The sequence below is a fragment of the Pleurodeles waltl genome, chromosome 2_1, assembly GCF_031143425.1.
Source record: "Pleurodeles waltl isolate 20211129_DDA chromosome 2_1, aPleWal1.hap1.20221129, whole genome shotgun sequence".
Taxonomy (NCBI): Eukaryota; Metazoa; Chordata; class Amphibia; order Caudata; family Salamandridae; genus Pleurodeles; species Pleurodeles waltl.
The window spans coordinates 741133260-741158654 of NC_090438.1; the positions used below are offsets into that span (position 1 = coordinate 741133260).

Below are 25395 nucleotides of genomic sequence, written 5' to 3' on the forward strand. Positions count from 1 at the left end.
GTTTACAAGGTTCTTGTTTAAGATATTAAAGTCAAAGAAAAAACGAACTTTAAAAGAGCAAGTATCTACAAATGTCAAGGTTATAAACAAAGGCCAAGTTTAAAGGAGAAACGAACTGTTAACAAATAAGCATTTACAAATTCAATGGTAATAAACCAAAATAGAGTTTAAAAGAGAAACAAACTTAAATAAACAAGCATTTACAACTACAAGTTATCGATAGATGTCGAAGTAAGGAAGGAGAAACTAACTTTAATAAACAAGCATTTACAAATACAAGTATTGACAGAAGTCACAATAAGACAGGAGAAATTAAATAACATCAGCTGATTTGAAGAACGCATTATCACCAACTATATATATATATATAGCAACATAAAACCAATCTCTAACAAAGGTTGAGAAGTTCTTCCAGAATCAGTAATAAGCATTTTTTAAGAAGAGCTATCATTTATAGAGAGAAGCAAGGCTACAGAGAACTCAGGGTGAGTGAAGAAATAATAGAATTAAAGAGAATTAAGTGTTGAGAGTAGAAAGTGAAAAACTGATGTTGTATGTCCCTAGTAATTGCGACTGTGACTCTTGCAGGTGCTGTATCCAATCTTAGATGTGAAGAGGCAGACTGAGTACTGGTGTTCATCATCTCTGTGGCAGTCTCTCTACCATCCCATTCCCCTTTCCCCCTCCGGGGTACTCAGCACGAAGGATTAATATTAGTTGTGAGTAGCTCGGGTCGGGACTGAGGAGTTATCTTCTGCTTTTGAGGAAATCGAATTGAAGTATCCTGACAGAAACAAATCTGTGGTGTTTTTCAAATACTTGGTCATGCATGGAACCAATGGTTGTAGATGTCGATCCAAATATTTACCCAAGTGTTCATGTATAGACTTTCCTGTATACACAATGGGTCTAAAGGTGGCTGCATGAGATTTTTTAAATAATTTTTAGGAAGCATTTAAAAGTTAGGATGTTTTGGATTACTTTGTTATGGCTCTGTCTAAGATGGCCAAAAGTATCTTTGTGAATTAGGTATTTGGATTAAACTTTAATTTCATATAAGTAGAACTGTCATAAACATGATCATTGACATTCCGTATAAACTCAAGCCTTCCATGATAACTACGCTGCTCTTGTCTGCTTTACAGCACACAAAGTCAGGGTTGTCAGCAATTTGTTTAATGATTCCTTTCTCTTTTACACTCAAGTTTGAGTGTCTATGAGTCTTGGTGTTGAAAATTTGACTCAATTCCTTTTTGATTACGACTTCAAATGAATCAAATACTTTGAGACTGACTGGTGCTTCAAAAAAACTTTTGGGATGCAGATTCCATCTCTTTTTTTTTAAATTTGTTATCTCACAATGTTGTTTTTTTTAAATGGCGTAGCCTTAAGTATTTCATGAATTTAAAAGGACTAATTTCTTGTTTAAGAGCGTTAGAATGATAGGTGAGAACAAAAGATGTTCCTTTTTGCAAGGTTTTCATTTGTATTGGCATTAAATGATGTTTAGAAATGTTGATAACTAGGCTATTATCTTCTGTGGCTTCTGGCTTTGTTGACATCTTCAAATCTCTAGTTGAAGGTTGCATTTTTTCTATTCTTGCCACTTCCTCTGTGGATTTTTCTTTGGTGGCAGGGCTGATTTCTAAAATTAATTCATAAATAATTTAAGTTCACAATGTGGCAGAATGTACACTTTTTATTAACAAGGCACGCAAGCACATCACCATTTCATTTTATATACTTTTTTTATACATTTGGGTTACATGGTTGATCGCATACCTTTGAAGGCTTGTTTATATAAGACATAACTTGTAATGCGATGTATGTTGTAGCCGGAGCATCTTAAGTTCACACACTGTAGACAAGGCATGCGAGCACTCCGCAATTCCGTTTTACACACGTTTTATACATTGGGGTTACATGGTTGATTGTGTACCCTTGAAGGCTGGTTTATAGAAAACATAACATGTTATGCTGGCACATTGTTGTCCGGGCCTATTCGCTCACCACTAGTTTCAGAGTAACTCCTTGCATGTTTTTCTGCATTGTTAGTTGCACTACCTTCCACTGACTTAAGGAAGGGGCTTTTATACTTAATTTTTATTTTTCAATTATTAACGGGTTACTTTTCACTGACTGCCACACAAGCCATGTGATGACACTGCAGATTCACAGACTTCTAATGAGTCTTGGAATCTGGGTCTCACAAAACAAAAACTATGAAGATAATTCAAACCTGTTAGCTACACAAACTGGACACAAACATATCACATTGGTGACACCTACCAATATCATTACTCAAGAAAGCAGCACTCTTTAAGATGACTGCATTGACCAGATTTACATACGTACTACAAAGCACCCTACATGGAATACCAAACCTTTTTTTTTTTTTTTAACCAAAACAGACCTACTGAGGACATTATTATGGGCAGGAGGCATACCCAGTAGACCACTGAGCAGCCTGCAATGAACAACATATGAAGGGGGAATTGCACTCCCAAATACCCAGAAATATTAGGAAGCAGCACAGTTCTTCACAGTCAAGGGCTCAAGCTACCCCCTGTTACAAGAACTAGAGTATAGACTGGACAGATTCTGATTGAGGAGACATTGATACACACATGCTCTATATTGAGGGGGGAGGGTGGTGAGAAACAGAAGGCACATTGCCTCCCATAACAAACACACTAATTCACAAATGGCATACACTAACTTGGAAATGGGGTGGGACAGGAGATTGACACTGAAGACACCTCTATGGGTAGGGCCACAGTTAGGGCACTAGTGAGCTTGCCAGACTACAAAAAAATGGGATAGAACTGGCATCTCTCCACTAGCTGTTGTCTGGGATACAAACGTGTTAATGCCATTTGAGCGTCTATAGAAGGAGTACGAGATAGACATGTCTCAAATATGTAAATACCTACAATTGAGACATGCCTTACAATCTTACATTGCAGCAGATGAGATGAAAGAAGACTCCCCTTTAGAGAGGAGACTGATGTACAACTCGCCACCAAGGTCAGATCACTTACATACAGCACATTACTGGCTAATACTCAGGAAGAATTAATGACATTGGAGTCTTGGGGTATGAGGATCGGGGAGATGCATTGAGGCTCCCGAAAAGCTAGCTACAAATCTATACAACTTAAAACACTACATGGAGTGTATTACAGCAGAACATTGTTATATAAAATGGGCAAGAAGGTAACGGACAAATGCCAGCCTAACTGTAGACACAAGGGCACTTTCTCTCACAATAGATGGGAGTGCACAAAAATTCAGAGAAACTGGCAATTGATTGCAAAGTGGGTACAGAATGCCACAACCTGCACAATCAACCACACAGCCCCATTGGTGCTACTGGGGACATGTAAAAATGCAAACGCATACAAGAAACTGCTGATAAACTTAGGATATTTTGTGGCCAAACGTGATACTGCCCATAGATGGGATTAGTGCGATATTCCCTATGATAAAAGACTGGGAGAGGGGTATGGAACTTTCCATGACCATGGAAAAGTTGGTTTAAAGGGATCAAGGATGCCCTGAAAAATATGAAAAGATGTGGGGAGGATGGATGAAAGATGGGGAGGGAAATGGAGGATCAAAAAGCAACCCTAGGATTGTTGTGACCTGGGTGTCTTATACCTCTCGTCCCGTCTCCAAGCTGTTTCCATGAAGGTTAACAACATTACGGTAGATTAATATTATTCATGGGGCAGTATGGCCAAATAACGCATTGTAGAGATGATTAAGTTATGTACAAGAACAATCTAACATGGTATCACTGGGGAATATCTACGCACACAAAAAAAGGAGGAATAGTGCTACCCTTATCAAGTCAGGGGAACCACCCTGGAGGCAATCAGTAAACAGGCGAAACATGCTGACAAGAGAGTATCATCACAGAAAGTTATTTCAATCCTATCCAGGGAATCCATCAATAAAGAGGATCAGGACTCCCATGAGGTAGTTTTATTTGTTTGCTTTTGTTCTGCATAGTAGATCCCTATATGTATGTGTGTGTATTGTTTTCCCTAATCCCTTATGCTCCATCCCTGATGTTGGTTTGCGCAGGGATGTGTTAGCAAGCCTGATGATGAAGCATGCCACTACTAGTGGGTGAGAACACTTTTAATAACAATGCATTTTGCTAGGGTGGCTCCTCTGATGCGATAAGAGTAGCATTATTTGTCCTTCTCTTTTTGTGTGCTTAGATACAGTTAGGTAGGGAGGGTGGAAAAGGAGAAGTACCGCTCTCCCTTTTCTCTTGTGTTGTGGATCACTGGGGGATAGCCAATCCCAAGAATGTTACTGAGGATGGTACTGTATTCTACTTAAAAAAAACACAAACATACCTATGTTGAAGAAAAATATTGTGTAAGCTTCTCTCAGTCACATAATATATGCACAATATAAACATCAGTTTTGCCACATTTCCAGCAGTTAGTTTCAATGATTGTCATTTTTTAGGTTACTAATGCCAACTGTGCAGAACTTTAAAATAAATTTGCTTTAGTCTAGTCTTTCTAATTCCTTTATCATGCTGATCAACTTGTCTCAATCTTCCTCTGCATATTCAGCTGCTAACCTGCCTTCCCAAAATGTTCTAAGGCCTCTCGATGTGTGGGCCAAGAATCTGTGATGTACAAGTGACCCATATAGACCTGACACCATACCCTTGCATGAACGTCCTGCTTGTATGTACTTCTGCACGGCTGAGATAGGTAAGTTTACTGGTGTAGGACCAAAGATGGAGTTAGACAATGAATCAGTTGCCTGTACCTCTACCCTTGCGTTTGTGATTAATCATTCTTGTGTTAATATTGAAAAAGTCGATGTCTATGTGCAAAATGATACGTTCACATATACAAATGAAATTGCATCACTGGTGTAGAATGTACTCATCATGAACTCTCCATCAACCCCAACTCAGCAATATGTGGTCTGGCAGACTTTGAGACCTAGGCCTGAGGTTACTGATTGACAGGTCACAGGTGGGGCATCACGTAGCAGGTAGACAAATGGGTGAACAGGAAACTCAGATAAATCCCATGGATAGGAGCAGCAACACCAAAATGATCCCAGGAGTTTGGCCCCAATAAAGCACATATGTTGAAGGAGTGTGCACATTCCCAAAAACACCATAAAGTCAAATGCCACGAAGTTTTGGGCAGGACAGGGGTGTCTTTCTGCCCTTATGGTATTTGTGCTAGTTGTTTTGGCGCTATCTGTTTATGCCTCGTTGCATTGGTTTGTTGTTGAATGGAGCCTCTATCGTCATGTTTACTCTGCAGCTCACCCACTGTCCATAAAGTACCCGATGACTGCTCGCTCCTTGATTCTGCGGCCTCCTGCCATACACAAATGAAACTAACATTCTCACATGGAATGTGAGAGGTATACACACACCAGCGTGCAGATACGCTATTTACTCATACATCAATAGACATTCCATACACATTGGAGTTTTACAGGAAACGCACCTCACCATGTTAAATGCCACTAGTCTACAGAGACGCTGGCACAGACAACTCTTTGCAACACATTTCTTCTCTTTTGCTAGAGGCATTCTCATATGGGTTAAACCAGGTACCCCCTTTCAGGCTGAGGAGCAGGTAATAGACGCTTATGGCTGTTATGTATTTATATTCGCCCATTTAGATGGCCAAGCCTTAATTTTAGGATCGATATATGCGCCAAACACAGGACAAGCGTCCTTTTTACACAAACTGTCTGGCGTCCTGTCCCGCTGGAGTGGTATCCTGTGGCTTCTGGGGGAGACTTATTAGCGTTATTGACCTGGCCCTAGACCGCTCTTTCCCTTCCCTTCCCACGGTACCTGCAAAATATGCTGTGACATCATTCCATAACTGGCTTCAGCACTGGTGCTTGGCAGACATTTGGTGCCACCAACACAGTCAGGATTGTGCATACTCATACTATTCTGCCCCACACAACCTCTATGTGCAGCTAGATAGAATCCGCTGCACTAAAAACATAATACCCACCATATCGTACACAGACTACTTGGGCCGTTACCACTCTGACCACAATCCACAATACCTACAGTTGGTAGAGGATATTCTGGTTCCAGCTTTACCCACTTGGAACTTATGACCGGAGGACCTTCCCTTTTGCGAGTCTCTTGGTAGAGCCGTCCCAACATACTTCGACAACAATGCCCAGACGGCCTCATTGAGGCGCCTGGGAAGGGACGCACTTAAGGCGACACTGCGGGCCACTGTTTGGGTGTGCGGTGGAACATGCGTAAGTTGACTGAGGCCAGTCTGACGCGAATAGAGAAAACTCTATTGGGTCAAGAAATACATGCCCTAAGCGACCCGGAGGGGCGACGCACCCTAGGGGATAGTCACAGGGAACAAATATCTCTGTTGCAGTGTCTACGATGCCTTAATTATGCCACACACTCAGCCTGTATGCATGCTGCAGCAGAGCGGTCAGGACGATTACTGGTGTGGCTGATACATCAAGAGGGCGCCGCAATCCCAATAGTGGAGTTACGCTCTGCGGCGGGTAACTTGCTGCATACCCAACGGGAAATGCATGATGATCTTACACATTACTATACACCCTTGTATCAGTATACGGTATCGGCGAGCCCCGAGGAATACGAAGCATTTCTCACTTCACTTCCTTTGCCTCGCCTCACGGATGATTAGCGAATGGAATTAGAGGAACCCCTAACACTGACCGAACTGCAGGAAAGTATACATGCCCTAGCCACTGGTAAGACCCCGGGCCCAGATGACCTCCCAACTGAATTTTACAACACTTACGCTCACTTGATTGCCCCTCACCTCCTGAGAGTGTATGAGGAAGCACTCCGCGGCTGCCCTCTCTGCTTCTCAACGTGAGGCGCTGCTGATTTCCCTTCCAAAACCTGGCTGAGATCTGACCCTGTTGGGCTCTTATAGACCGCTGGCCATGTCTAACACGGATTATAAGATACTGGCCAAGGCGCTCGCCACACATTTGGTGCCTTTGGTCCCCACATTGGTCCACCCAGACCAGAATGGGTTTGTGCCAGCCCGCAGCACATCATTGAATATCCATCGCTTTTTCAGTGTAATGAAATATTCCATGTAGGCCTGGCCAGCAGCTGGATGTCTGGTATTGGACCTTGAAAAGGCCTTTGATTCGCTTAATGGCCCTTTTTATTTCAAGTCCTGAGTCGATATGGTTTTGGCCCCTGCTTTCAGAGACTAGTAAGACTGTTGTATACACGACGTCAGTTTAGAGTAAAGACTGCTTCTGCTATCTCTGATCCGATCACAATTGGCAGGTGCACTCAACAGGGCTGACCCCTTTTCCCCTTACTCTTTTCACTAGCTATAGAACCTCTGGTGACAGAGCTCCATTGCCGTAGGAGGTGCTGGGGCATCTCACTGGGGGACGGACTACATGTGGTGTCCCTATATGCAGACGACCTACTTCTTTATTTTAGAACCATTGCAGACATCTCTGCCGAGGTTGTGGAGGTTTTGCAACACCTCCGTCAGGCCTACGTGTTAACTGGGGTAAGTCGTGTTTGTTTCCATTCCATCCATAGTTGAGGGACCCGGCCTTGCTGCTCTCTCCTACACCAGGCCTCTGGCAACATTTTAGATATCTTGGGATCCGTATAGATCACTCAGACTCTGATCTGCACGATGGAAACCTTAAGAGTGCGCTCACTTCCATCCGCACGCAAATTACCTTCTGGCAGAGTCTGCCGTTATCTGTGATGGGGCTAGTGGCCCTCCTGAAGATGGTAGTACTTCCCCAGCTTTAATATTACTTCTCCAACTGCCAATTTATATATCAGCAACGTTTTTTAGAGAGTTAGAGCCCAGGTTGAGGAAGTTCATATGGAATACTGGCAGCTGTTGTGTGGCGCTGGCGAAATTATATGCGCCACTGTATAGGTGCGGTTTGGCGGTGCCTAACCTAGAACACTATTATCTGGCCTCCCAGCTACAGTGGGTGACCGGCTGGCTTCCGGGCCAACACTTACCGGATACAACTACAACTATGCCGCAGCGGACTTTGGCCAGTATATCCCATTTATTCCACCCAAATATATGCACTAGGACACTGGATTCCCATTTTTTATGGGTGGCGCACTGGTGCTATCTTAGGAGCATTAATCTTACACGCTCACTGACTCCCAATGCACCAGCACTGGTCCTATTGGGCACCCCCAGAAACACCATTCCTATATCAGCAGAGGAGCTAAAATTCTGGCATGCAGCAGGAATACATTCATTGGGTGACCTATACAAGGAGGGCACACTGGTCCCCTTTGACACTGTGGCAGCAGAGACTGGCCTACAACCAGGACAGTTTCTGTTTTATAATTAATAGAAGGCATTTTTGTCGTATCACTGGGGAGACATATCAACGGAATTGCCACCTGACGATCCAATATATGCAGGTTATGGGTCGGGCGCGCACTTGGTACGTTGGCTAGGTAGCTCGCTACAAATACATACCACATTCACACATGCTTGTCTACGTGCCCGGTGGGAGGGTGACCTCACCTGGCCCTTCACGGATAGGGAATGGGAGATGGCACAGGAAAGCCCCACACATGTTCCGCGGAACGCACGCTTCCACCTGATCCAATTTTACATACTACACAAGGCATATCTTACTCCTGAGAAGATTAACAGTTTTTTTCACTGGATTGATGCGTCCTGTCCCAGATATGCGTTGGTTGCAGCCAATTTCTTGCACATGATGTGATCGTGTCCCTCATTGTGCACTTACTGGCGAGGAGTGAACTCTCACCTTTCAACCTGTAAGGCGTGCCCATCATTAAATAAGTGGGAAGCATGGCTATTGGGGTTATTACCCAGATCTAGGAAATATAAGGCAATCTCCCATTTCTTGGACTTGGGACTTTTGACAGCAAAGTGTCTCATTACAAAGAGATGGAAGACATCCAAACCTACCTCTGTAGTGGCGTGGCTGCATTCTTTCACAGTGTGGGTGCAGGCGGAGGGGCAGCATTATGTAGGAAGGGTAACTTGGGGCGGCGCAGGTATCCATTGTCTGCTAGTTGGGAGACCATACTCTTTGAGCTTGACATGCTGCAGGGTAAACCTGATGGCAATCTACAGACCTAAAGGTGCATTCTGCATTGTTTGTGGGGTAAAGGGGGCGGTCTGTGAACCTGCTGTGGGGAATGTATAGTATTAGAAGACTGAATTACTGCATATCCTTGTTTCTAGAGAGCAGGGTGACCGAGTGGATGCGATGGGATGGAAGCAGGGAGCTGTAATGTGGGTGAGATTCTGCTAATAGGCTCTGGTTATGTTTGTTAAACCCACTGTTGTTACCACTTGATATCCCAAGCTATGCTGAAGCGCAAATGATAAAACAGACACATCCTTTTGTTGTACCACAACTGCCCTGACATGCATGGTTGCTCGTCATAGGACTATCCGAACCTTGATAGCTGTCTCCGCTATAGTATGCTTTGAATCTAGATACAAGGGGAGAAACGGCTGTCTCAGTTGGGCCTCCCTATAACTTGCACACATTGTGAGCTGTAACCGTTATAGACATGAGGTACAATGAGTCTATATGTGTATTACTGAAATATGTCTCTACTGGAGATGCTATGTCTGATTATCCCCGATTATGCTTAAATGTTATATTGTGTAAACGGTCGAAAACTGTAGCAAAAATCAGAACACAGCACATACAGGAAGAATTCTTATGGGGCCATGGCGAAAGAAGTTTTTCAGCTAGAGCCATCTCAGATATTTGTCTCTGGCAATATCAGGACAGGGGTTCCCAGATAAGGAAGAGGAAAAGGATAATCATTTTAATACAGCTGAATATGGGAAGGAGCTTAGAGCTCCTGTGATAGGAGCTTGAATTCTGCCAATTCAGACAGAAGCCTCCAGGAAGGTTTAAAGTCATGGTAGTCTGGGAGTGCTGAAAGAGGGCTATAGGGTGGTGGGAATTCTGCAGGGGCTATGCAATGGCAAGTCTCCAGTCACTGGCTAGTGGAAATGATAACAAAAACGGTACGATATAACAAGCTCCCAAGTACTGTCATGCAATGTGGCAGAGACCAGAAAAGAACCTGATAGGCACCTGTGAAAAAGAGAAGGCTTGCTGCAGACCTGGACCAACACTTCACTTGCATCTAGCAACAGGAAGCACTCTCCCAAGGTTAGTCAGCAGGCCCCATATACACAAAAGGCTAAGCAAAAGCTCCTTCCTGTGTTGGAGAACCAGCTGCCCAGATGGACCTGGTTTGAATTGGACCCTGTGAGAACCTTGGCTGAAGAGAGACTTGGGCCCAAAGAGATGTCCTTGGACGCCTGTGAGCTATGAAGAGATGAGGTGTGCCTTTTTTAGCATCTTAAAGAAATTGAAGCTTTTGTTCAAGCAGGGGGTGGTGGAACATGAGATGCGTTTATCTTTCAGCTATAACCTATTTTAATCCTTTGTGTCATTTTGCCTATGAAATGTTTTGGATTTTACTAAGACTGGAAAGGTTATATTGTTTTTTTGGTAGAGCTTGAACATAGAACTCTTCTCTTGCGAATATTGTACTACTAGTGAAATAGCTGCATATTTGTATAAGTGAAATATATTGTAACGTAACTTTTATTAAGTTCACAAGGTTGCCTTTCCCAAAGTAATTGCCGACTCTCTGATAATAATGTTGTTTAATGTTTTCCAATCCTGAACTTCATGAAACATCTGAATCTCATTGGGATGCAGAAGATTGTATCCGTAGATCTGTGGGGTACATCCCGTCTCCTCTGTAAAGCTGTCGACATGCTGGATAAAGAGTCAACATTCTAGACTTCTCTTTAGAGCCATTTGTTTGTTGTAGAAATGTTTGTTTTGCACCCTTCTTTTCCTAGTATTCTACAGTGGGAGAACATATGTCGAACATCTTTATGGCCACTATTCTTAATTTTTTTTTATTCTTCATAGTACACTTAAGACCGTATCCTTGACCTAAGACTTTCATGAAATGATTCATCAATCAATGTTCTCCAGGGTAGTCATCCTGATAATTTTTAATGATGCAAACATGTGTGAGCTTGATTTCAAATGAGTGTGCTTTCTCGCGATAGGTCTCCTCTCAATCAGTGGTTGGTGACAGAAGCAGAAAGTTTCTCAGGTAATGGCTGCACTGTTTCTGTACTGCCCAGTGTGGCACTAGCTGAGAAAGAGCTTGTGGATCATCCTTAGTTGGTAGAATAGGCAACAGAGCCTTGGCTCAGGGCTCTGAAGATGTAGAAGGAGACCTGATAACGCATCACTTTTTGTGGTCTCAACATAGCGGCTATAAAAGGGGACATTATGACTGAGAGACCATAATGTAGTATGAATCCTCAACGGTAAGTACAGTGATGTCGACTATGAATGGAAGCAGTAGGGATATCAGCGTACAAGTCAAAAGTGATGGACAGAGAAGGGTTGTGACCTGGTCTCATTAGGTGATAAGGAAGAGGAATACCCTTAAACCCTGTCTCAAAAAACACTGCACAGGAATAGGAGAACTGCATATACCAATTTCATCAGGCTGCGCAATGAGGCAAACTCCTTTTCTGTCCCTCATTCCTATATGGTGTGACAGTCAGCACACACTTTGTGATAGTTTTTCTGACATCTTCCCACCATATATTGGACACCTTTCAAGAAGAGAAGGAATACTGAATGGAGGTACACAAGGAAGCGAAAACATCTTGCCAAAAGGAAATTAACATGTCTCCATCAAGAATGTTTCTTGAGAACGCAGGTATGTAGCTTGAAAATGCCCAAGAAGTTGAATAAAAAACAAAAACAAATCCCCAGATGAAACAGCTTTCAGTTAAAAAACAGTTTCGCAAAGGAAACCGTGCAGAAAGCACAAACTGTCACACCCAGCTATGAATTACAGAAAACACCCAATCTCTGGAGTGTTTTTTTTTTTTTTTTTAAAGGGAAACGGTCAGATTTTTCAACCAAGCTATAACTTGTCCCATTTCCTACTTTGATATTTTCATCTCCTAGTTACATTTTTTTTTCCACAAACAAATGTTTTAAGACCAAAGTATTAAATTGACTTGCTGATTACTTTTTGGAAAAAAGTAAGAAAATGTTGACTTAAAGAGACTTATTTTCAGTCAATATTGTTTAATAACTTTAAATAACATATTTAAACTTGTTCTGGGACATGAAACTGCTTATGAACGTTAGAGAGAATCCCATGATGGAAAGTGGAGCATTTTATCGGCGCCTTAAAAAATTGATACGGGATTAACACTTGAATTGACAAAAGGTGAAATTCGTGTCTCTACTGAGCAATATGGAGCAACTACGTAAACAAATGTGCTATTACTAAACACAAGATAGTATTGGACATGTACCTCTTGGCTTTTTAATAGTATTGAGCATAAGATGAATGCATCCTTGCAGAAGTGAACCCTTTTCTCTTTGTTCTATACTTTGCACAATGTTTTCTGGCACATGACTACTTTAAATCCATTGGATTGGTTGTCATTTTAAGTTTTAAACTTAATTGCTCCACTATGATTTTGGGTACCATATTGGTCTGAACGTGAATGGTATTTGTGCATTCAGTTCATTGTAAGTATGCCAGTGAGAAATGAAATCTGATGATTGAAATCATAAGCCATGGCGAGAGGCAACACTCCAGCAGAGGATGAAGACTTAGAATTAGAGAAAGTATTGCTCATTTATATCATACGTACTTCAGTGGTTTATTAGCCATGTGGGCAATCGTATGAAGTGTGCATGGTGAACAGGCACTATACCAGGAAATTTACAGTAGGCTTAGCATGGGCGTCCACAGAAAATCTTTCAAAGGGTTGGGGGGGGGGGGGGCACAACATTTTAATGGGAACCGCAGCCGTACTAATGCAGGCAGCCTAACAATACAGTTGCCGTAGTGTTATGCTGCACTTCGGGCAAAACAGCGTACAGACCACAACACTCATCTTAAGGGGGTAAAAGGCTGCTTTAATAGAACAGGTCTGGCAAAAAACACAATAACCTTGGCATAAAAGCCTCACAAAACTACATAAATCCTCACTAATACAAATATTTCCTCCTAGCCCCTCCCCCACCCTCTAAACTTACCCCTCACCACCACCCCTTGCCCCATCCCCACCTTGACCCAACCAATCTATTACTCATCTGTCCTGCTGTCCACCTTCTGTAGTTACCCTTGCCTTTGAAAACTCCCTGCCCTCATCTTTTAGCATCCACCCCCTTCCCCCCCAAAGGCTTTCTGTGAAAAAACCCCACCACACAGGAAAACCCGGTAGGCGTTTTCCTGCCCCACCCGAAAACCAAAACCTACCAATCCCAAAGTCTCTCACCCAACAACTCAGCAATCCTCATCCGAAGCTCCAACAGGTAATGCTCGTTACCGAGAAAGGATGAATGTACCCCATCCTGCCTAAACAACTCCACATCCGAACCAACTATATTCTCATGCATCAATACTGAAAACCTTGTGACCTACAAAAATTCCTCATCTCCCTGTTAACTTTCCTACGCTGTTTCTCAATGCCTACGAATTAATTTGCACCTCTCCAAACTCTCCTAGGCACCAAGCTAGTCCACACAATATGGGTACCAGCCCAACGCTGCTTGATCCTCCCCAAATCGAACTTCATGGCTTTCAAAAGACCAATACCCGACAGCGGCACCAAGTCATTCTCCCCCAGATGAATAACCAGCAAATCTGGACAAACCCGCTGCTCGAGCCTTCTAGAAAGTACATATAACAATTCTCCCCACCTCATGCTACTCTTACCCACCCAACTAATCTTGATCCTTGCCCCATCCGAACCCAATTGCCGTCCAAAATGCCTTGATGATGCCTGTTTCTCCACCCAACGAATGAACGAATGCCCCAATGCCCCACAATCCACACAGAGCAGGCTCTGTCCGGGCCCCCAACACAACCTGCAAAAGAACATCACAACTTAAGTAATTTGCAGTTGGAAAGAGGTATAGAAAGAAAGGGAAGGAGGGGGTTTGGGGGTGGGAGAGGAGAAGGAAGAAAGAGAAATAAAGTGTGACCAAATCACTATTTATAAAACCTCATGTAACGCTGAAAACATTGAGACCTCCACCTCCCCATATCTATAATAGCTTTATCTGGTTTACCCAACCGTTTCTCTACTGTAGCAGCACCAATCCGAAATGAATGTGCCCCATAACATTGTGGATCCAACCCCAACCTTCTAATTGCCATGTTTGAATCTGCAAGCAATTGATGAGATGATAAAAAGGAACCGTCTTGGTGAACAAATACCAACCTGGATGTTTCTGGCAACACTCCAGCAAAGGAAATCCAAAGCTTAAGGGGACAATCACAAGAGTGCTTACCTCTTAATATGACCTCCTGGCCCCTTACCAACTGATCCATTTTAGATGAACACAACCAAATACAAATATCCCCACCTCTTACCTGAACGTCCAAACGTGAAATACCTTCTTTTCCTCTAACTCCCAGCAATTCAGAAACCCAAAATGCACCATGAAATAGCCAAGACATACAAAGTGAAATCAACCGGACCTCCCACATCAAAGAACAAACCTCATCCAAAAACCCCAATAATGCCCGTAATAGCTGCAATGTAATTGGGCGCCTACGATCCACTGTAGCATCCCCTGTCCTTGCCCAACCTGCCAATATTCTCCTACTAACTTCCCCTTCAACAGGATCATAGCCCCAAAAATACTTACCATAGAATGAAACCCCTGATAACGTACCCGCTATCGTAACCGCAGACAACCCAATCTCAATCTGCTGCATAATAAAACGAACAGTATCCTCTCACCTTCTTCCACATCCCTCCACCCCACCCTCCCGTTTTACAGCACCTGAATTCAGAAACTCCAACCAGGCCTGAAAATAACTCCTCCTGGTGGACGGAGCTATGGACTGTTGTACCAGCTCCAACATCCTCACGCTCCTATCTCCCACAACTCCCCAGGTACTGCAGTCTTCTGCGCATCTGCTCCCGGTGCCAGCCCACGGAATCTCTGACACTGAAAACGAGATAGTGCATCAGCAATATCATTACTAATGCCAGGAACATACTTAGCCTTGAACATTATATTGAATCTCAAACAATTCAACAAAAACATTCTCAACAGCCTAAGCACTCTCTCGTCCCTTGCTCTTTGTGAGTTCACCAGATGGACCACAGCTTGATTGTCCACATTGAAAACCACGTTCCTATTAGCCAGACAGGGACCCCAAATGGACAATGCAACCACAAGGGGAAAGAATTCCAAAAAGGCAATGCTATGCCCAACTTCCTTCCAACACAATGGCCAAGCTTCCGCCGCCCAATGTCCGTCCCAAAAAAGGCCAAAACCATTAGCTCCAGATGCATCCGAAAAAATTTGAATTTGCCAAAACCAGTCAGACTCCTCCACCAACATAGTCACACCGTTGAACTCCTGAAGAAAACCAATCCACATCCTCAAGTCGTCCTTAACACCAGCACAAAGCCGAATATGATGATGCGGCAAAACAGCGCCACGCATTGCAAAACCCATTCTTCTGCAGAAGGCTCTGCCGACTCTCACCACCTTGCAAGCAAAATTCAAATGACCAAGTAAAGATTGGGCTCACTGCAACTCCAGCTTAGGTTTCCGTACCGCCTCCTCCAACATCAAAACTAACTGCTGCACCTTGTCCTGTGGTAACCGTACCTCAATTTTTACAGAATCCAACTCAATACCCAAATAATTCAGACATGTTGAAGGCCCTTCCGTCTTCTCCTGTGCCAATGGAACCCCAAAGAGGGTCATCATCTGCTCAAACTCCAACAACGCCCTACCACAATCACCTCAATCAGGCCTTCCAACCAAGAAAAATTCATCTAGATAATGTGTCACAAACTTGAAAGCACACTGAAATTGAAAAAAACACTGCAAAAAAGTGCTAAACATCTCAAACAAAGAACAGGACACGGAACAACCCACAGGTAACATCCTATCTACGTAAATGGCATCATCGAACTGCATGCCCAATAAAGAAAAATACTCTGGGTGAACCGGCAAAAGTCTAAAAGCTCACTGGATGTCAGATTTTGCCATTTCAGCACCCCGTCCACATCTCCGCACCAACAAGACGGCTTCATCCACCGAAGCATAATGCACAACAGTATCCTCAGGGGCAATAAAATCATTAACAGAAGCCCCAGCCGGCCACGACAGGTGAGAAATTAAACTAAACTCTTCTGGCTGTTTCTTGGGCATCACCCCTAAAGGTAAGATATGCAAATTCGGCAAAGGCCACTCCGAGAAGGGGCCCAGTTCCAATTCCTTCTTCAACTTAGCCCTCACCACGTCAGGATATTCCTTCGCAGACTTCAAATTATTAGCCCATCTTCGCAGACTAGGGCCCTGGTAACACAACCTGAAACCTTCCAGAAAACCTCTAAACAATTTGGGGTAGAACCGCAACCAATAACTCACCACATCCAACTTAATAGGTGTAGGGCCCTTTACCTGGCAACTGCTGCACCTGCCCCCTACCTCTCTCGACACCTCTTGCCTGTGACCCATGCCAGCCCCATTGGAGCCCACCATAACATTGATAGGCAGGGTGTCTACAAAACAGTCATGCCGAAACTTACATTGCTGCCTGTTGCAAAGTCCACTACTGAACGACCAAGATGCCCTGTTATGTGGGAACTGCCATCGGTGTCCAAAACCCACCCCAAAGTCTGTGGGACGTCCCTGAAAGGGCTTATACTGCACAGGTAAACCACTAGCCATATGCGTCGTAGGTGCATTCCTTGCCGTCCTTAGCCATTGCATACAAAGCTCATTATCGATTTCACCCCATACCTTGTCTGCATAAATGGCCTTCCTCGCTCTAAACTCCTTATCGTACCAGAACCAACCAAAACCTCCATAATCCATCTGAGCGCGACGCACAATATCCATATATTTAAACAGTGCCTCACAACTATCCGGATAGCTCTCACAATATACACTTGCATAAATCAAGAAAGCTGACGTCCAATTCCCAATTGTGGTTGGAACTCTAGGTCTACGAGCTAGCACCCACTCCTCTTCTTTCGAACCCTCTTTAGCCTGGACCTCCCTACGTAACAACTTAAAAACGTCAATAAACTCACCCTTCCATATCTTTTCCTTCAAACTCTGAGTGAGATGTGCCCTCAAAGGCATCAACACTCCCATATAAGGTAACCTTTTAACCTTAGAAATGCACCCTAAACCTTCACCCGTCGCAGTAGCTGACCAACCTGCCCATCACCTGCCTTAACCATATCCGGCTTACCTAACACCTCGGAACCAATCCCCCAACTCACCTCTGACTTACCTGACACGTCATCCGAATTGATACCTACCTGGATGGAAGCATCCACACTTCCCTTCCCTCGATCCTTGCCCACCAAGCCACATATGACCCTGTCAGCATTTTGTATTGCATCCACCGCCCCAAGCTCAACAGAAACCAACCCATAATCCTCACCTCTAGGTAAATTTCCAACGACCAACTCTTGACGACGTCCCCCTGGGTGATCGCGCTGGACCACCTTCTGGACCACTCTAGGCGTCTCCATCATACCACCCTTCGGCACTGATGCTACTTGTGCTTCCACTTCCTCATCATAATCCAGCAGTTCTTCCTCTATGTGCTCCAAATTGGAACCAGCACCCCGGCTAGTAGATGGCCGCATGTCAAAAACTGGACCCTCATCCTGACACAGAACTCCATGACGAGCTGCCTCCCACGATGTCAGGTAAACCGCTCTGGGTTTGACCCCCCCTTCAGCCCGGTGTCTAAAAGGTGCTCCGACCCTCACCGGCAAACTCTTACCACCAGCCGGCCGCCCAAGCTGCTGATGCACCGCATGATCCCCATGTCCGCCCAAAACATGGGGACTGTCACACCCAGACAGGCCCTCACCCTGACCCGAATGCCAAAAATCAAGCATAACCTGAGCCCTACCTGCCTTCCCATCACCACTAGCTTCCCCACAAATAGTACCTCTAAGCACCGTACCACTACTGTCCACAAACTCTACCTGCTCACCAACCTTAAATACTGCCTAATTATCCACCTCCCAAGCCTGCACCTTATACAGCATGGGACTAACTACTCTAGGTATCCAAGGAATCATTCTACCTTCCTTTTATATATATATAAAAACACCATCAAGAGTACCTTTCCCTCCACAATCAGCGCTATTCTGACCACCCTGCTCCTCTACCTCTTCCTCAGAACTAATAATAACTGTGTCCTCAACCATAGACACGGGCGCTGCCATCTTGTGCGCCCCGCCTAATTGCCTTTCATCTAAATTAATCCTCCGATGCTGACTGAAATCGGAGGGCGCCGCCATATTGGGCGTGCCTCCTAATGGCCTTTCCTCTGCAGGATTCCCCATAAGCTCCCCACCGCTTTCCAAGGGTGGTGGAGCTTGCTTTCTTGCTCTGCGCATGAGTCTCATCGACCCGCTCCCACGTGTGGCTGATCACACCCACCGCACCTGAGAGGCCAGCCCCCCATCACTCCAACGGCCACCCACTGCCAAAATGAGGCTCCTGAATGCCTCGCGAACCTGCCTCCGCCCCGCTGCCCACTCCTGACCGGCGGGTAAGCTACATTCCTCCGCCCCCAAATCCACGAAAACCTTTCCGGCGACTACGCAACTTTCCTACCCATCACACTTTTTGATTTAAATTTTTTAGGGGCTCGTTCAGGTGATGTGCATGCAATAATTGCTGCCGTCATGCCCTCCACCGATAGCCTCTTAGGCCTTCTAAGCCCCACCCATGCCTGCTCTAACACTCCCTCTCTAATCAGGTCCTCCCTCCCCTCGTCCTGTAAAACTTTTCAAGCTTGCACCACCTTATTGGGCTCCATGACCGAACCTATAACAACCAGTTAATCACCACAAACTGCTAGTTAAACTCCTACCAAAATCTCAATACTGCCTATAATCACCACAAAAAACGCTAGATAAACTCCTACCAAAATCTCAGTAACGCCTACTGGGTGTGACAACGGCCAAAGAGGCCGCCCTGCCTTATAAACCCACCCTGAAGTAACCGCCCCATCCAGATAGCCCAACCAATCCACTACTCCCGTTGTGGGCTATCCCACTGCCGCCCGATAAGCCCAGGGGGAGACCGGGCAAGCCCTTTGCTCCCCCCAAACCCCAATGAGCCTGCACACCAGGCTGTACCTAAATCCGGGAGGTGGGGGAATGCACCCTCTCTTAACTCCCATGAAGTTTAGATGTTGATGCTAATTTTTATTGCAGTTTGTGAATCAATGAAATGGCGTAGATCTACGCAAACAATAGTAATAGTTTATAACTAAAACACTTTTTGGGTGAATCAGTACCACAGTGTTGATAGCAGAACTAACTGTTTTGCCGTATCATAAACCCATCAAATGTTGGTGCTTCTGAATAGCCATCAGCAGGGCTGGGGCAGATTAAATACATGCCAGACAACTTAAAGGTAGAGACAATTCTTCTTTCTGGAGGCAGCATACTACAAAATCGCAGCATCTATTATTGCAGTTTCTATCTATTTTGTTGCTATTTTGTAAACATTTCTAAAATAAGAATTTTAATGACATTAGCAGCTGACCTCCGTCACAAATTCAATGTTTGTGATTATAAAGGATAAAGTATATTCTGGCTCAAGATCGATAATATGGCCCTATCAAATATTTATGAGGCTGGCAGCATAGCCAGGTACTGAATGCCTTCATTGACTAGAGGGGACACATGGACTAAATGGGGGGTAGGGGGTCTTAATTTGAATTTAGTAAAAAAAAAAAAAATCACTTGTACAGCAGTACACACATCTGAATTATAATCATAGAAAAGTTACGAAATATTAGTTTATTTTAAACAGTTTTCACAGCTGCATTTTCTATAAAACTTTACAAATTGTACAGTTCATACTACGTAACATAAAAGTAGGTCCCACAGATGCAAAAATACTGTACCAATGCCAACTTAAGGCAGATTTACAAACTGTACAGCACTCCCCCAAGAAGGGAAGTCAGATCCCGATATAAACTTAAAAACTGTACAAAAATAATGTGTTTTGTTTTATAATTCTTCATACATTCGTCATATTGAAAGCAGTCTTCCAGTAACAGTGGATATCTGTCATCACTCAGAAAACAACTCCTGGAAAGGAATGCAAAGTATGGATATGTACACAGGGCACACTGCTACACTATAGTTTTTACAGCACAGCCTTATAAAATGCAGAGAAAAAGAACATTTAACATGTAATATAAGATATTTTTTGGGACGAAGTTTGTATTTAAGTGAGGCAAAATTAACTTATTAAATAAAATATATTCTAATGAACCTAAAAAGTATACACAGGCACATAAAAAGATATTTTTGGTGTGATACATTGATTGAACCTGAAAATAGAAAAACTACGTTTTATAAAGAAGCAGTCTTACCCAGCAACTGAAGCACTATAGTTAAAAATTGTGTAACTGTTGATACAAAATGTAAAACTAATGCATAACTTAGATATTCATAGATAAGATATTCAGTGATTCACTAATACTGAAAAACAAGCTTTCATCCTAGAGACAGTGGTTTCTTCATGCTTACTGGGTAAGATTAGGACTTTCCCAAAAAGGGGAGAAGCATTTTATTTTTAGAAATCCTGAGCACACATATACATTTTTTTTGCAGATATGTATATCAAAAGAATATATAATATTAGTTTTTTTTTTGCATTTACTGAAGTCTTTTCCAGAATGCATAATTGCTTGAGGTATTTCAACCTTTGTCCACAATTTAAAGGCATAACGTAAGCTCATTACTGTATTTTTTAGCATTAAAGGTAAGGGTTGCCAGATACTCATTTCAATCTTAGATTCCATGTGAAAAAATAAACATTATTCCAGACCTTCCTGTCACAGAGTCCAAAGTCAAAACAATTTATCCTCTCTTCATTATCCTCCTCTTTTTGCATTATTACAGTACTCTGTAGAGCCATGAGCTAGTTCCTCAATGAGAATGTTACAGATCTCCATTTCATATAAGTTTTGTGTGCACTGGAGGAAGGGAAGAAGCTCTGCAATTGTCTATTACAGTACTGAACGGAACGGAAAGTTGATTTTCCAAATACAGTTCCAAGCTTTCGTTACTTAACTTGCTTCTTGACTTTGAAATATAGTTGAGCACTCCGTCCTATGTGCCCAATTAATAAAATTCCAGTGTCATTCCACGTATGAGCATTTGCATAGTCCATCAGAATTCATCAATCTTCCTTTGTAAGTACTTTAACATGGAGTCCATTCCTTGGGAAGAGCCCCAGACTTTCTTTAAAACTTCACACTCCCTGTCATTGGCTTGCTCCAATTCATCTTTTATGACGTTACGGACAAGAGCTTTGGTTTCTTCAAGTACCTAGATGAAACAACATTTTTTTAGTAATCTGTAAGAGTAATCATTAGAATGCTAATTTTGACGATTACAAAATAGTACAATTTGCTGCCTGTTAAGAAATTCTTCGAAACAAACATGTACATACATAGAAAAACACAATGAAACCAGCAGTAATGCACTTTAAAATTAGTGGAATTTCAATATACAAAAATGCATTCGACATATTTATATTACACTGTAATAACATAATAATAATGCTTATGCAGTAAGAATGGATTAGGCAGTATAACATTTTCTACAACCGTGTGGTGAAAAGAGTACACATAACTTAAGACTCACACCTGGATATAGATGTATCCGCATCAGAAATGCAAGCAGGTGCACTCTGAATAAAAAGATTTATAAATATATAATTCTTAAAGTATATACAATACAATGGATAGTAAGATAAATCTGTAGTCAAAAATTAAAAACGTTATTTCATTTACAAAAGAGTTATATTTAATATGAAACACATGGCCTTACACTGTTCAACAAAACACTGTTTTACTACAGCAGCTCTTAAGGATAAATATCAGTACAGCAAGTAGGAAGAAAAAAAACCGCTCAAAATCAACCTTTATTTTCTGTTTCCTAGCCCTCCTTTTCCCCCATTTCTCTCTTATTACAATCACCTTAACAACCTGTTCTGCAATTTGAATGCTGAATCTACCCAGCCCACGTCTTCAATTATTAACTCCACGTATTGACAGAGAAACACAATTTTTAGAACATAAGACGTGTGATTTGTGCAAGGCTTAACATCAAAGTAAGCACTGGGCTTATCCGCTAAACGTATTTGGTTCCCAGGCAGGTCGCTCCCCTCACCGCCACGCAGCCCCCAGTGTGACCGCTCTCGCTGCAGTGCCCTGACTGCCTGTGCCTGCCTCCTGTGACCGAGCGCCAGTGTCCTCCGATTCTGTGCCCGAGCGCCAGTGTCCCTGGTATAGTTGCCCTGATTTGTTCTTCCTTTTTGCCCTGACTGTGCTCCCTTCCTTCCTGCTTCCCTCGTCTTTCCGCGTCTCCCCCTCGACTCCCGTTTTCCCGCCGCCGCGTCCCGGTAGCTCCGCCCCCTTGCACCCCATTGGCCGCCCCGCTCCCACCTCCCAGCTGCTCCTCCCTCCCTCTTCCCCTCATATGGAGGCCGCGCAGCGGGCGCGCCGCTGGCGCGCCAAAGGCAAGCCCGTCTGCACCTGTCCGCGCCTGGACCGCGCCCAGCGCCAGTCCCCCTGGCCCCCGCCGCTGCCAGCCTCCCCGCCGGACCTACGCCGCCGCCACCCTCCTCGCACTCAACACCAGCCGGATCCCCGGGTGCTGCCGTGCCGACCCAAGACGCACCCACGGACCCTTCGTCTGCCAATCATGCAAGTTCTCCTGCATCCGGACCCGCACCGCACCCACCAAGCCAAGCACCAGCAGCAACCACCTGAAGTGCATCCTGCTCAACACCCGCTCCATCCACAGACACGCCGTGGAACTCTGGAACCTGCTCGACACCACATCTCCAGACGTCGCCTTCCTCACAGAAACCTGGATGAACGCCTCCTCAGCGCCCAACATCGCCATCGCCATCCCGGACGGATACAAGATCACCCGGAGGGACCGCGTCAACCAGACAGGAGGAGGCATCGCCATCGTCCACAAGAACACCATCCGCATCACGACCAACTCCGACGACGCCCTCACAGCCGCCGAACATCTCCACTTCCAGATACACACCGACCCCAAGACCACACTCAGAGGCACCCTCATCTACAGACCCCCAGGACCCCGCACACAATTCAGCGAAGACATCGCAGACTTCATCAGCCCACACGCCATCCCCTCCTCTGACTACATCCTCCTAGGGGACCTCAACTTCCACCTGGAGAACAACAACGACAACACCACCACCACCCTGCTGGACAACCTCGGACTCAAGCAACTGGTGAACACCCCCACCCACTACGCCGGACACACGCTTGACCCAGTCTTCTCCTCCAGCAAGTACATCTCCTTCAGCCACTCCACCGGACTCCACTGGACAGACCACAGCTGCGTCCACTTCAACTTTAGCTTCAGAAGAACCACGACTCACCACCACCCACAACAGGCTCCCCGCAGGAGCTGGAACAAGATCACCACTGACCAGCTCTCCACATCACTGAACCAGAACCCTCCCGCCAGCTCAGCGGACCCCAACCAAGCAGCCAACAACCTCACACAGTGGATCACCAACTGCGCTGACAACCTCGCACCTCTGAAAACCCATCCCATCAGGCCCAACAGCAAGAAAGCCTCCTGGTTCAACAACGACCTCAAGAACTCCAAGAAGAACTGCCGCACCCTCGAGAATGCCTGGCGAAAAAACCCGACTACAGACAACATGACCGCCCTCAAGCACGCCTCCCGCAAACACCACCAGCTGATCCACACCACCAAGAAGACAGCATTCAAAGAACGACTAGACAACAACGCACACAACAGCAAGGAACTCTTCAGCATCGTCAAAGAGCTCTCCAACCCCAGCGCCGGAAACAACGACATCACTCCCTCACAAGACCTCTGCGACTCACTCGCCTCGTTCTTTCACCGCAAGATCGCCGAAATACACAACAGCTTCGGCGCACAGACCACGCACCCAACCACCAAACCGACGCCCCCCAACACCACCCTCCGCGCCTGGACCCCGGTCAGCTCCGAAGACACCATCCATACGATGAACACCATCCATTCCAGATCACCAACCGACCCATGCCCCCACCACATCTTCAACAAGGCCAACTCCGTCATCGCACCCCATCTCCGGGACATCATCAACTGCTCCTTCAACACCGCCACCTTCCCAGAGAGCTGGAAGCATGCCGAACTCAGCGCCCTCCTGAAGAAACCATCAGCAGACCCCACCGTCAAGAACTACCGCCCCATCTCGCTCCTCCCGTTTCCTGCCAAAGTCATCGAGAAGACCGTCAACAGACAGCTAGCCGCCTTCCTCGAGACTAATGGATCCCTCGACCACTCGCAGTCCGGCTTCCGAGCCAACCACAGCACTGAGACCGACCTCATCGCAGCCACTGACGACATCCGAGCCCTGCTCGACAACGGGGAAACAGCGGCCCTCATCCTCCTGGACCTCTCCGCAGCGTTCGACACTGTCTGCCACTGCACCCTAGTGCAGCGCCTCAGCAACATCGGAATCCAAGAGAAGGCACTAGAGTGGATCATCTCGTTCCTCGCCGGAAGAACCCAGAGAGTCCGCCTCCTCCCGTTCAGATCCAAGGCCACCGAAGTCATCTGCGGCGTACCACAAGGATCATCACTCGGCCCCACCCTCTTCAACGTCTACATGAGCCCCCTCGCAGCCATCGCACGCCAACACAACCTCAACATCATCTCCTACGCCGACGACACCCAGCTGATCCTCTCCCTCACCAACGACCCAGCCACCGCCAGAACCAACCTGCACGAAGGGATGAAAGACGTAGCCGAGTGGATGATGAACAGCCGCCTGAAACTGAACTCAGACAAGACGGAAATCCTCATCCTTGGATCATCACCCTCGGCCTGGGACGACTCCTGGTGGCCCCCTGCCCTAGGCAGCGCACCCAAACCAACGGACCACGCACGCAACCTAGGCTTCATCCTGGACTCCTCCCTCTCGATGACCAGACAAATCAACGCCGTCTCATCATCATGCTTCAACATCCTACGCATGCTCCGAAAGATCTTCCGATGGATCCCCACCGAAACCAGGAAGACGGTCACCCAGGCACTCGTCACCAGCCGACTGGACTACAGTAACACCCTCTACACCGGAACCACGGCCAAACTACAGAAAAGACTCCAACGCATCCAGAACGCCTCCGCACGCCTCATCCTTGACATCCCCCGACACAGCCACATCTCCAGACACCTGAGAGACCTGCACTGGCTCCCGGTCAGC

General features: G+C 45.2%; 1 protein-coding gene across 1 annotated transcript in view; it reads right to left on the bottom strand.

The window, feature by feature from the left end:
- Positions 1–19898: 19898 nt before the first annotated feature.
- The window catches only part of CDYL (chromodomain Y like), a 347146-nt gene continuing 341649 nt past the window's right edge, over positions 19899–25395 (bottom strand). Inside the window, exon 7 of the mRNA XM_069217515.1 lies at positions 19899–21455. Within this exon, the coding sequence (XP_069073616.1) occupies positions 21297–21455 (159 nt within the window). The 3' untranslated portion in view covers positions 19899–21296. The remainder of the gene's footprint in view (positions 21456–25395) is intronic.